This window comes from Phasianus colchicus, chromosome 4 (genome assembly GCF_987193195.1).
Source record: "Phasianus colchicus chromosome 4, bPhaCol1.hap1.1, whole genome shotgun sequence".
In the NCBI taxonomy this organism is placed as follows: domain Eukaryota; kingdom Metazoa; phylum Chordata; class Aves; order Galliformes; family Phasianidae; genus Phasianus; species Phasianus colchicus.
In genome coordinates, this window is record NC_143439.1 from 21,299,181 (window position 1) to 21,312,873 (window position 13,693).

At 38.1% G+C, this 13,693-nt stretch overlaps 1 protein-coding gene across 2 annotated transcripts in view; it reads right to left on the reverse strand.

The window, feature by feature from the left end:
- TRAPPC11 (trafficking protein particle complex subunit 11) overlaps positions 1 to 13,657 on the reverse strand; it is a 34,487-nt gene extending 20,830 nt beyond the window's left edge. The window contains exons 1-17 of one of the 2 annotated variants that reach the window (XM_090138897.1): positions 13,330 to 13,657; positions 12,542 to 12,711; positions 12,045 to 12,115; positions 10,796 to 10,910; positions 8,899 to 8,998; positions 8,071 to 8,144; positions 7,760 to 7,856; positions 6,859 to 6,992; positions 6,383 to 6,530; positions 5,848 to 5,941; positions 4,473 to 4,552; positions 4,316 to 4,394; positions 4,166 to 4,220; positions 2,664 to 2,809; positions 1,386 to 1,447; positions 1,145 to 1,277; positions 358 to 488 (exon numbers count right to left, since the gene is read on the reverse strand). In XM_090138897.1, the coding sequence (XP_089995023.1) occupies positions 358 to 488; positions 1,145 to 1,277; positions 1,386 to 1,447; positions 2,664 to 2,809; positions 4,166 to 4,220; positions 4,316 to 4,394; positions 4,473 to 4,552; positions 5,848 to 5,941; positions 6,383 to 6,530; positions 6,859 to 6,992; positions 7,760 to 7,856; positions 8,071 to 8,144; positions 8,899 to 8,998; positions 10,796 to 10,910; positions 12,045 to 12,115; positions 12,542 to 12,711; positions 13,330 to 13,533 (1,893 nt within the window). In that variant the 5' untranslated portion in view covers positions 13,534 to 13,657. The remainder of the gene's footprint in view (positions 1 to 357; positions 489 to 1,144; positions 1,278 to 1,385; positions 1,448 to 2,663; positions 2,810 to 4,165; positions 4,221 to 4,315; positions 4,395 to 4,472; positions 4,553 to 5,847; positions 5,942 to 6,382; positions 6,531 to 6,858; positions 6,993 to 7,759; positions 7,857 to 8,070; positions 8,145 to 8,898; positions 8,999 to 10,795; positions 10,911 to 12,044; positions 12,116 to 12,541; positions 12,712 to 13,329) is intronic. The other variant, XM_031607441.2, reaches the window with a different exon arrangement.
- Positions 13,658 to 13,693: the final 36 nt, after the last annotated feature.

Sequence of the window (13,693 nt, forward strand, 5' to 3'; positions counted from 1 at the left end):
GTCAGCAGGTACATCACCGTGCAATTTCTTGTGAAAAAGCATTCATGATATTCACTAATGTAACTTTATGCAAAAACATCACAAGAAATAAGACATTAAAGTTTCAGAAGGATAATTTTGAACAGTTTCACAGAAGAACAGAGATACTGTAACTATTCAAACTGGATTTGGAAAGTTAACATAATATCAGTATAGTAGTCAAAAGAGATAATGCAAAAAGACATCTTTCCAACTGAACTTCTAAAATAGGTTTTGGAAAGGCACTTCCAAATTTTTTTTTGGCTGAAAAGACTAACGGTCTTACTACTTCTCTTATCGTAAGTTTCTCTCATTAAGTCAGAATGAAAATGTGATTACCTGGTTATTGAAACTGATGCAGAGCTTAGAAAACCTGATAGGATGAGGACAATCAGCTCTTAAGTAAATATCAAACTGCACAGGGACATCAACATGAAAACTCGGAGCGAGGAATTTTGCTTTGCATTGCACTAGAATACAAGAAAAATGTTGTTAAACTACACCACTTAATTCCAGAAGCACTCTTTCCCCTAACAATTATAGAAAAGAATTGTTCTGCATTTATGAAGATGTGAAGTAGATTTGGCTACTGGCACTGTCAGAGAAAGCTACTTTTCAGCACTTGGTTGAAACCGCTGCAGTGGGGAACAGAAGCAGATACTGAGCAGAAAAACAAAACCTGGACACCTAACTACACTTTTGCAGGTAATGCTCTCTTCATGCCCTGTTCCCATGGAAGGCAGTCCTTTGAACACTTTCTGTTCTTCCCTGAGTTTTATTTCAAAGCACACAAGAGCAGAAGTCTGTCAAAAAAAAAGTTTACTACTTCCATCATGTACAAAGGCACAGATGGTCACAGCTGGAAACCAAGAGGATTTTACCATCCACAATGCATGAAGCTCAGAACAATTCTTTTCCAGTAGTCTACATTGAGAATAAGAGATCACTGGTCCCCCCACTGTTTCTTAGTCACTTAGATGAAGAACAGTAGTGCAGGCAAGGTTTATATTTTTGCTATCTTTAAAATACAGTGTATATTTTCTCCTAATTAGTTATTTCAAAGATAACTACTCACTTTTATTTTTTTAAAACTTTCTGTAAATTTGCTGGAAGACTCATTACTTACCAAATGGTATGAAATCTTGGACTTCTATTGTAAAAACATTACTGCCTGCCAAAGAAACTCGATCAGACCACAACTTTTGTGATGCTTTCACAGCAGCAGCATCACAATCAGGTTCGGGATCAGGGCTCTCATTCTGTATCCAGATAGAAGGTTATAAACAATTTTAAAAAAAAATAGGTTACCAAACACTGACCCCCTTCTTAAGAAGACATGAAAGGGTAGTAGGGGATTTATGACTTACCATTAGAACTTTTATCAGATTTTTCTCTATCCGAGATTTCTGATCATCCTTAAGAGTAGATGCTAGCAAACAAAACAACCAAGGATTACAACACAGAAGCATGTTATTTTACTACTTATTTTAAACTTTAAAATAAACATTTCTTTTTACTTGGATTTTGGAAAAAATATTCTGAAAAATAAATCCTGCCTGCCAGATTTAATGTGCATTCATGAAGTACTTTGGTTTTCATAAGTTCCTCCATTTGAAGTGCTTTCACTTATTTTCATTAGTGAAAGTAAAATATTGTTTGGTTAGACCAGCATTTCATAACATTTATTGGGATTTTCCCTTGATAAGAATATCTACAGCTTCTTGTTATTTTTATTTAAAAACAGGTGAAATAGAGAACAAATACATCTGAAAAGTACAACGAAATCTGGATAAGATTAGAAAACAGCAGCTCAAGGCATGATCAGAGGAGAAATAGACAAATTAAAAAATAAGTGGTCATGCCTTGAAAAACAAATAAAGGTAGTTTTGTTTTAATGATTATTCCTTAATATAAAGCAGGATAGCATGTCCAGCTAACAGAAGATGAGAAAACATTTCTACGACACATAACCTCAAATTGGTATTAGTTGGCAAATCAGGGTATGCAAGGGTTATTTCTGCAATGTCAAGTAGCAGCTATTATAAAAACCAGCTACCAAGTAGCTACCTTAAGCCACACTTTTTTCCTTAAAAGATACTGTATGCATATTTTAACCAGCAGAATTCCAGTAAAAGATTTGATGAGCATATTTGTGATTTTGAAGACCAGGAAGTAAAGCGCTGGGCTTTGTTACTTAGTGGAAAACACTTTTCCTTTTAGCAATATTAAATTTCACACCCTCATCAGCAGAACTCAGGGATTTTCTATTATTAATAAGAATTTTAGCAACACAACTGCCAGTCTGAAGCAAAGCTCTGTGCTTTAGAGTTAGTCTCTATTAGTTTAAAACCTTTACCTCCTGTCTTATCACTACATTCCCTGAAAATGGGAACTTCCCCATCTTTCCTGCAGGTCTCCTTTACTTACTGGAAGGCTGCTATGATAGAAGAGCCTGAAAACTCAGTTTCCTGCATATAAGATCAGAAATCAGCACAGGCATATATTTACCTATATACACACCCTTCTGCAGTTTAATACAAAGCAATGTAAGCACTGTATCTGACAATGATTTGTCAGACTTCCATGCACATATGTACTTCAATTTTTCTACATAGGCAAACTGAGTACATTTCTGAACACAGTACCTCTACCCAATAGTTCCAAAGAGTACGTTATATAATCCTTTATCTGGGCCATCAGATATGAACACTTGAGAGCTGTCGTCAGTATGGAAGTGAGAAGAGTCCACCACCCTTCACTGCGATATTCACACATAACATAGTCTAGCAGCCTGAAAAGTATTAAAATTGAGAGGGAAAAACAAGTTATACACTCCGGTATCTTATGACACTCATTTGTTATCATGTAGTAAAGATTTTTTTGTGTGTTAAACAAACACTAGATTAAATCCAAGTCAACTACATGTATATGGAAGCATGTATTCTAGTAAAAGTTACTGTAAAGAAATACACTGCATGAAACTTCTACCTCAGGCTAGAATAATTTTCACAAGAAAATAGGAAGACTCACTTGTCTTTACACAAAGAAGAAATAAAATAACTGAACAGACAAGCCATAGTCCAACACTATTAGAAATACTCCAGTGCTGGGTGCGCTACAAGCTACCAGGAAATCAAACCAAAGACACAGAAAAGCCCTTTCCAAACTGAGGAATCTTAACATTCCTCATGTTGAGATATTTATTCTTCCTTCCATGTCCAGCTCCCTTCAAGGGTTTCAAGGATCTCCAGCCAACATATACAAATCTTTATCAGTCAAACCTGTATACATCATACTATAGCTTTAACACTGAGCAATTCTCACTTAGTACTCACAATGCAGAGAAAGGATTTGGCTTAAAAACAGTTTCTGCACACCTAACCACAAAGGAGTGCCTGTTTAAAATTCATCCTTGTTCACACAAAAATCTGGTTTGATACAAATTGATCTGTTTATCCCACCCTATTATTTCCTTTTCGTAGCTTCCAATTAGCTAATAACAACACTAAGCATTTCTTCCATCTCAAACATACTCTTTAGAATATGCGATCTTTGAAACATAATAAAAGAAACATTGAGGAGCTCCAACTTAATATGATCTTGGCTGTTTCCCCTTAAAACAAAGTTAAGGAACTAAACAAGACACCTTCAGAAAAGCTGTACACCTCAGTGCTAAACTTTCCCAGCTCTGTAGCCATTAATAAGAAAATGACACCAAAAGGAAATCTTTCTGCTATTTATCTTAAAACAAAAGTTAAGTCCAGTTATGTTTTTTTCCTTTTTTTTTTTAATTCTGTAACTTCAAAGTCTTTACTCTGTATTAATTCAATTTAGAAATAATTCCTGGGGGAGTGAGACAGTACTGTCAGTGAGCCAGAAGTAAAGCAATAATGAAGACCCAGCCAAAAATGTAATTTTCAACCACAATTTACATTGGAAGCTGTCCTATTCTAGCAACTGACTTCTCACAGCTGCTTTGCTTTCTTCAGTAGAAATTGAGTTGATACATTTGAAAGCTCATGCTTTGATTAAATCCAGGTACTAGCAGCATCTCAGATAAGCTTTCAATATTACACCACATCAGTAAGACAGGACATCTCAATGAGAAAAGTAATGTGTAAAAGAAGCAATCAGGGAAGGTACTTACTTCAAAGCTTTGGCGTAATCTTTAGCAAAGTAATATTCTTCACCCATCTGAACCACTGTTTAAAAAAACAAACAAGAAGATGTAATCACACTGATGCTGAAAGTCTTTGCAAAGTGAATTTAAGAGATGCATCTGATTATTTATACTCACTCAAATGACTTTTCATTCTTGGACATTTGTATTTCTTGAACTGCGCAACAGCATTACTCAACAGGGTAATTATTAGCTCCTGACAGATAAAATTAATATTGTTATATATTTAGTGTTAGAGTTATGTCAGAAAAGACTTCAATAGAATAAGACTTACTGAGTGAAGGACACTTTTCTCTTTCAGCTGGAGAGATAAAATCCCCATCTTCTCCTTTTCAGGATCAGAAAGGTCAAAGCCTGCATAAGACAGTGAAAAATCCATGACACTGGAGTTTTGTCTTCAGACCCAAAGGGAACTATTTTTGTGGTGAGACATCTAATACAAGGTCCAGTGCAGACACACTCAAATCCTTAAACATTCCGTTTCCTAGGAGATGGATAAACACTAAGGACTTAAGAACTCATCTCCCTTGTTCTAGAAGACAAAGTCTGGATGAAATAGCTCCCATTTTGTTTAAAAGAAGTGGCCTGAAGCTACTATGTTTTCCTGTTTTTGAGTAAGATAACCAAGTCTTTACACTGCATTTATTAATATTTAGCACACGTTAAAACAAATTGCAGCTCCTTTCCTATATTATCTCAAGTAATAATTCAAGCTCATTCCAAGAGACTCCACACCCTTGCCTGAACCCAGAATCATAAACAGCTTAGCAGGTAAAGTTTCTCTTCATCTTAAACTGTTTAACCTTGGCAGTAGACTTCAACATTTTTAAACAGTAACACTTTGAAGGTAGAACAGGTCATACTCAAGTACTTACAGAACAGGAAACAAAATCTTTAGAAGAGGACAGTGAAAAAGTTACAATGTCCAAAAGACATAGAGGAATAAAGAATAGGAGACAACACAGCCAGGAAGAAAAGGAAGGCAGCTAAAAAAAAAATGAGTCAACCATAAACATATATATAATATATAAATATATTCATATTTATTATGCATATATTTATATATGTGCATGAATAAATATGAATGTTTGAACTCCAGATAGAACTACTACTTTAGCAAGAAAAACAAATTCCCTTCTTAGAAGAAAATCTAATCATGATATCCTCTCAAACTAATTAAAAAAAAAATCATAAGTTTTCCAGAGAAAAAATATCTACAGCTGACAAGAACCAATGGCATGATGAATTTACAGCAATTCAATTCAGGAAGACTGTTACTTTTGACAGTTCTCCACTGTCTCTTTCCCAGGAATACATTCACTGCAGTACACTAATTACAAGTCAGCAATAGAAACAGCAGCAGCACTTCAGTATGGCCTAAGCAGTTTTGCTGAACATCTGATTCTGCAAAAGCCTGACATTCTTTTTTACATTTGTTAGAGAGATCAAACATTTACTGATCTTTCAGTTGACATCTGGTGATATGACATTGAATGTCACATCACCAACTAACACAACAGTGAGTTCTCAGCCCTATATCTCACTCTGTGGAAAAGGGATTGTGTGCTTATGCCTGTTAAGTTAGTTGGTAGTGTCAGTGAGTCCAAGTGTGTGCCAGAACTCAACAGATACAAGACACTAAAACGTACTTAATGTTCCCTGCCGCCATGGTCTCTGCCCATAGAAGTCAAGCACTCCAGTCTGTGTTTCCAAGGGATCCGGGTTGGGATATACCACAGAGGACTGTAAGTTAAGCAAATATGGTCATAAAAACAGGTTATATTTTATTTTAAAGCATTAAAAGTGATTTGATGCTTCAGTACACAGGCACACAAAAGGAGTTTGCTTTAAAACTTAAGCTGGCAGTCCACTTCTATAAAAATACTACTGTGTAAGTATAGAGAAGTATACTGGAAAAATAAAACAGTAAGGTTTTACACACCCAAAGATATTTTAACTATGTTAGACATATCAAAATAATTTGTAGTAAGAAAAATACTAATTCATTTGTTCATGACTAATCTTACCAAATAAAATGTAATTGCTAGTAAGCATTTGAAAACAAATAATTTTTCTTTTTTTGTTAACATATACTACAGAATATTCTGCTACAATTTGAGAATATGACATTAGCTAATTCACTACTTTGTTACCTGCAAAGCAATTTTTCCCTTCCCAACTTACATCATGGTTACAAAGCATACTTGCTAGTTGTTTCCGCTCCTGAGCGTAGTAGGCAGCTTGCTGGTAGTAGAAACCTGGATTCTGAGTCTGAATTGCTGTCAAGCCCAGCTTAATTGCTTCATCAAACAAGTCACCAAAAGCCTGAAACCTATAAGAAGATTTTTATAGTTAAGTCTAGGTACAGAACAGCAATATGAACCAGAAGGGGCATTTCAGCTAAAAGTTCTGGTTAGTCTTAAGACAGACAACATTTCTCTGAACTTTTGCATTTAATTTCTACAGCTGCATTTCTGTCATACCCTGTTCTTTCTCCATGAAAAGGTGATGATAATCAATCCAAAACAAAATCAAAGCACACAGCCTTTATGAACAAGCGCACTTCTTTCTTACATGAATGTATCTTACCCAGACAAAACAGTGAGCTTCAGAAAGTTATACATAGGAGGCAAAACAAACATTACTAAGCAAAAACATACTGTTTAGACATCCAGGCAGCATGTTCAAAAGCCAGTTCAGCACTTCCTATTTTTTTCTTGCATAAGTCTATATGTTTCCTAAACTGAGCAATTGCATCCAGTGGAGTATTGTGTTGAAAACAGAGGCGACAGATCTAGAAGAAACAAAAAAACACAAACTATACTAACTTAACGTATTTCTGAAGAGTTCAAATAGCACAGGAAATAGAGGAAGAAAAACAGATGTAAAATGAAACCTGAAGCCATGTGGTTCTCTGTTACATCTAATGTTATCTTTGTTCCCTTCTCCTTCAAATTAACCAATGGAAGAAAATTCAGCCAATTCAGGATGGAGCTGCAGAGTCACTAGAAAGAACATTAACTTTGAAGCCTGCAGTCATTTCAAGAAGGATGGTAGAATATGATGGAGCCCAACCTCAGGATCATTTAAAATGGTCTAACAGTACTGCCTTACTTAAAACCCCCTAGAATGTCAACAAAGTATGATCTGATTCTTAAAGGATTTTAAAGGGGCTTTCTCCTCCAAACAAGGAATAACTAAACTACCGTGATTTCAGTTTATAACAAATACTCAAGAAACAAGTAACTCTTATTTTCATGCCCCCTGCAAAAAGGAGTTAAAGGTGTTCAGTCTTCAAGATGACAGCATATCAAATTAACTGTAAATCTTCCAGACATTCATCTTCAGTTAAGGATCTTTTTGTGTGGAATTCAGTCTTTACAAGTCTGAGTGTAACTTGTATCCCATTGATGGCTGTTTCTAAACTACCTCCTAACAAAACAAACAAAAACCCCACAAAACAGAACACTAAAAGATTTACACATTAAAGATGCACTAACTAATTAAATTATTTACTTATTTACAGTACAGGCTGTCAAAGATGAAACAAACATTTGTTACCTTGTAGTTTATAAATCCTGCCATGGTCTTGATTTCCAGCATGTTTGTTTCATGAGCCCTTAGTTCATGTACAAGATTATATGCAGTCCTGTAATTTCTAAGTATAAATACTTAAATTAGAGTTAATTTATACAAGATAATACAATTCAAGAACATGATTACGTACAACAGAAAACAGTGTCCTTTCCAATTAAGAAGGTATCCCTTACTTACACATTTAACTAATTTTGCATTTGAGAAAGTATCTAATGCTAAGCTATAGACTGATAATTTAGGGGTGAGAGGATGGGGGAAGACTACACAAGCCTTACTTGAGAGCATTCTGCGTATCCTGTTTCAGCTCACTGAAGAATGCTATTTTGAACTGGTGTCTAACAAATAGAAGCTGCAAAACACAACCAGCATACATCATTCACAATCATCTGAACATGTCTTTTAACTACAAATCAGATACAGTTGATAGTTTCAGAGGTTTACAGAACAGAGCCACTGGCTTCAAAGACTGCCTGTGCAATTATTTCCTAGTTCTCTGTACCAGCATGACACAGTAGCAATCAGTCTTCCAACAGACTGAATCTACACTAAGCTTCTCACCCAGGAAAAGGAGAGAAGCTTTGTATCACCCAAGAATTTCAACATGTTGGTTCAGAACATGACTGTTGGATCCCAGCTTCCAAGAGAGAAAGAGGGAGGCTGGCAACCTCAACAGCAGTTGTGCACTTAAGTACATATTTGACAATTAAAAAGCAAAAGCTAAACATCAAGCCGAGTTCAAGTTTGAAGCTGGTAAGGACATAACTTCCCACAGCTTGTTAAGATACTACATTCAAATTGGTTAAATCATGTAGATTTAGATTTTCCAAAGTTTGTCCTTTGGAAATCGGAGAACTTTGTTTTTGGGCTATGATTCTTTCTTTAAGATGCAAGGAAGACAAAAACCGCAGCAAAACCAATCAAAATCTAAGTTTATCTTACAGAAAACAAAAGCCAATTAAACTTTCTACACCAAGACATAAGGACTCAAATTGGATGGGGGCAAGGAGCAGAATAAAAATGTTGAAGCAAAAAACAGCCTTTATTTTCCTGTTTCAACATGCAGTTCAACTTGCATAATACTGCAAAAAATGGAGTAACATTACCTGGTGAGTGGTTTTGTTCAAGAATTCCTTATGAGATTTGACTCTTCGTATTTCTGTATAATAGTAAGTCTGTGCATGCTCATAGAATGCATTTTCCAACCTGCAACAAAGTTGCTCATAAGTTTCACTAAGTTTCTCTCATATAAAAGGAATCAGAATAACTTCTGAGTAAGTTACTTTAAATCAAGCTTATGCTAAGGTTGGCAGAAATAGCTTAAAATATTACTATAATCTTCTGTAAGTAGCACACAGTAAGTGCACACAGATGAAAACTCTTCACACAAAACCTCACGGATATGTAGCACAAAACAAAGTAGCACTGAGAGCCTCATGTATTGATTTCTAGTACAACAATCTGATATTTAAGGTGAGAAAGTCCATTGATAAACCGTCAGGATTTTGCAAGGCAATAGAAAATGGAGATCCCTCAGTTAGAGCAAGCAAACCTTGCAGAGATAAGGAGGTCAAAACTTTTCTTGTTTGGGCTAGATGGGAGAGGGAGGAATGGAAGGCAAAATGTTATAAAGGGCAAGAAGATTATGAAGGCACAGACTATGTTTCCTCATTCTATCCAATCAGCAGCTACCTGGGTTATAAAAATGATGGTCAAACTCGTGTCCACAAGATAAAGAGCCTAATGACAAGTCACAGGGAAAGAAGAGAAACAAAGAGGCCAAGAGCACTGAATACAGTACAAGGTGAAAGAGGACCTAAGAAGTATATGCTGCGCAATCAGGACAAAGAGTAAAATCAACCAGAGCAAGAGAAAACAGAGAGCAAGAGAACAGAAGAGAAATGCATTCAATAGCAGGGCCACAGGTAGAGAATAAAGGAAGTACCAAACCTGTGAGTTTGCTGACAAAGGACGACTACAGGCCAAAGGAGATCACAACTCATGTTCTACTCGTCATACAACAGAGAGGATGGGGATGGAAACAAAGGAACAGAGCACTGAACGACTATGAGTTCAGACAAAATAAAAGGAAAGCATGATAAATTGCCTAGCATACTTATGTTAGTACCATATAGCAGCTGTATAAGACAGATCAGCCCACAGAGAAAAGGGAAGTCTTTTCTTCAAAAATAAGAATATCTTACAAAAGATATTAAATAATACATAATATTATATAATATATAATAAAATATCTTACAAAAGATGTCAATACAACTAGAATCAGAAACTCTGTACATGAATATATAAACATTTTTAAAAAGAAGTTGAGTATAAAGAGCTTTTAATCCCTAACAATATAGCCATGCCTTCAAAAAGCTGGAGACAGTAATGAATTGCCTTGGTTTGAGCTTGTGTTTTTAGACTCTCTTCCCTGTGTTTTTTTTTTTTGTTTTTTTTTTTTTTTTTTTTTAGGCAATACACTCTGTATATATTAAAATAAAAAGTGTGATAATGTAAAGAAAAGACAAAGATAGTATTTGCACCCAGAAAAATACTACTTAGTACAAATAGAAATAGATATCTATACTGCCAGGAAGTGGAGGTGGGGAAGAGAAAAAAAGTGCAAATATTTGCTGATAGAGTTACAACTAGCAAAACTTTTGAGGGGAAAAAAATATTCACAATCAGCACTGATAAAGCCATGAAAGAAGTAGAAAAGTCTGCTTTGCCTTTATCTGACACGAAGAGGGAACATCTTGGGATACTTAATGATATTTCTTTGGAAACCCAGAGTAACATCTCCAACATCATAACTCAACCCCACTTAGAAAGGGGAGATCAGTGGATTCATCAGTTGCAGAACAACGGGAAGAACTCCAATGAACAGATGAAATACACACTGCTGCTCTACAGCAAGCATGCCAGACAGCCACCATCTCAACCTATCAACTCTCATCATCTCCATTGCCACACAGAGCAAAACAGTGATTTACAGTCACTTACCTTATAATATAGCCAACAAGATGATCAGTGTGTGGAAGCACAAAGAGGGATTTTCCAGAAAGGTCACAAGCATTACATAAAGCTGCTGCCCTCTCTGATGCAATAACATCTTCCCCTAGTGAAGGCGAGAAAATCACAGGTAACACTATGTGGTATTGCAATGTAAAGTGACCTCCAAAGCCTCGCTCAGTGCAAGGTACAAGAAAATATAACAAAAACTCCTTTTTAGTTCTTTCTGAATATTACATGCTTCATCCAAGGGACCACATTACACAAACCTTCTAGGAGTAGTTTATCTAGCACCACGGTGTAAGTACGATTATTCCTTTGTTTAAATTTCTGATCTGCCGCATAGAATTGAATATCCTCTACCTTAAGTAAAATAATTGCTTGCCTGACACTGCAAAGCATGCATCTAGAGCTGAAACAGTGGTTCTAGAAAAACAAAAGATTAAAACACATCAAGTCTCACAGCCCCACTTTGATTTGTGTTTTTCCTCTACATTCCCTACTTTGGATCCTGACATCAAAAGGCTTCGTCAGTCCTACGTAAATAACATAGGATTTTCTTCAAATCCAGAGAAGAGTAGCAGCCATCTGAGAAATACAACAACTTCCCCACCACATCCAAAGTTGGTGTAGGAAAGGATCATTCAAGATGTGACTTCTGCAGCATTTACCTCTTCCATGAAAGTTATTGCACAGAGAGGAAAAACGTAGCAAGCAACACAGATGGGTGGAAAGAAGATTCACACATTTTGCTCAAGTTCACTCAAAAATGGTACTCAAAGAATACTCGACAACATACCAAGCACAAAAGCAATTCCCAATGCTAGCTGAGAATGCATGCATGAAAATCACAAGCTGTCTTCTCTTATGCTTCAAAGTTTCATTGATTAATACAGAGTTCAACTAAAGGTTTCTGCAATTACCCTCAGCTCTCAGTGCTTTTATTTTTTCTTGATCTCAAGTAAGCTTTAAAATACAACTTTCTATGAAAACACATTGTTGAGGGCATTATATTAACAAACCATTTTTGATACATAGTATCAAGAGATGGGCCAGATCTGAGAGTAAGTAACAAAGAAAGAAAGTTTCACACATTTTTTAACTGCACTTAGCAGCACCTCCCTGCAGCCTCAATGTATTTTATGTTCAGATGACTATGAACTGCAGTTAATGCAACAAACTACAGTCAGCCTTTCTGAAAACTGAGATCACTGCAATTCCATACAAAGCTTTCTAGTACCTGGAGGTAATGGAGTTTTTTTCTGAATCAAGACCACAGCAACTTTTGTATTTCTTCCTTGTAAACTTTGCCTAGAATAAAAATAACACAGCTCATTAAGGCTTCCCTTCGTATTTGTGAATTATCAGATAAAAGTCCCACTTCAGTCTACACAGAAGCAATGAAAGCACGCTACATAAGAAATCAAACTGAAGACAATATGCCACGTCATCTACAGAACATGGTGTTCACCCCCTCAATAAGATAGGAAAGAATAATTGAGTATATTGTGTTTAGCAAACAACACTTCAGAAGCTGTTTTTACTTAAGTACTTTACCAAATAAGCCATACAGAAAAGTGCCTTTACTTCTAGTTGCATATTAAAAAGCAAAACAAGATCTCCTTAATTTGCATATAAGAAGATCATATACTTAAATGTTTTACAACACAATAAAAACTCCACAATTTACACTTCATCAATAGCTTACAGCATCTTACGAAGGAGATGGAGCACTACCTGACAATTTCAACCCGAGTGGCACATTCCGACTGCTTCTCTTTCCATTGTGGCTCATCCCAGTCCAGTTCATAGAACACCACCACAAGTGCAGGAACTAAATTCAGGTGTTTGTTCATCCAACCCGTCTTCAGGATCCCTTTTGGAATATACCACTCATAGGAGGTCCTCTGAAAATATTGAGGCGATTAGAACAGCCTACTAAAACCATTCACAGTCTGTTTTAGTATAGGGGAAGAAGAGGAACTGGCAGCACATGCTTGGCCTTCGAGGCTACGTTTATTATCTTTCCTTTACAATCCTTCTCAAGCCTATCAAGTAAGACACAGCTCGCCCCCCAGCAGCAGGGCCCAACGCCAAGATAGCATCCAACAAACGACAACAGGTACCAGGCGCACTTGGCAAGAAGGTTAAGCACAGGACCGTGGCAGCGTATAATGGTTTGGGTTGGAGGGGACCCCAAAGCCCTCAACCCCTGCCACGGGCTGGGCGCTCCCCACGGCCCAGCCAACCTCGGGCACCTCCAGGGCTGGGACACCCGCAGCCGTGTGCAGCAGTGCCGGTGCAGAACGGCCTCTCCGCCTCCACTCAAGCCTCCCCTCTCGTAGTGCGAAACCCCCGCCGCTGTCACCGCGCTCCGCGAAGCAGAAGAGCCGTCCCCACGTTTCCGCGCGCTCTCTTCAGGCACCGGAAGGCCGCAGCCCTCCCCGCTCCGCGCCCCACAAGCCCAGCTCCCTCAACCCGCCCCCGCGGGACTCGGCCCTCGGATCAGCGCCGGCCCTCGCTACCTTCGTCCGGCACTTGGGGTACTCGTGGTCGCCGGGCAGCACCTTGAAGGAGATGGGGACGCGGTCGGCCCTCCGGTTGGCGCAGAACGCGTCCCACACGGCCCGGTGCACGGCGTTGTACACCACGTCCAGGCCGGTGAGGGTGACGAAGGCCATAGGCCGGCAGCACAGCTCCACCGGCAAGTCCCACTGGCTCGGAGTCATCCTGCTCCCCGCGGCCCCCGGCCGAAGCTGGAGGCCGGAGCTGCGGCTGGGCGCCCGGCAGCGCCGGCACCGGCGACGATCGCGGGAGGCGGGGCGGGCCGCCGCCTCAGGAAGCAGGTGCCGGCCGGGAGACGGACGGCAAAACTCACCAATCGGCGCT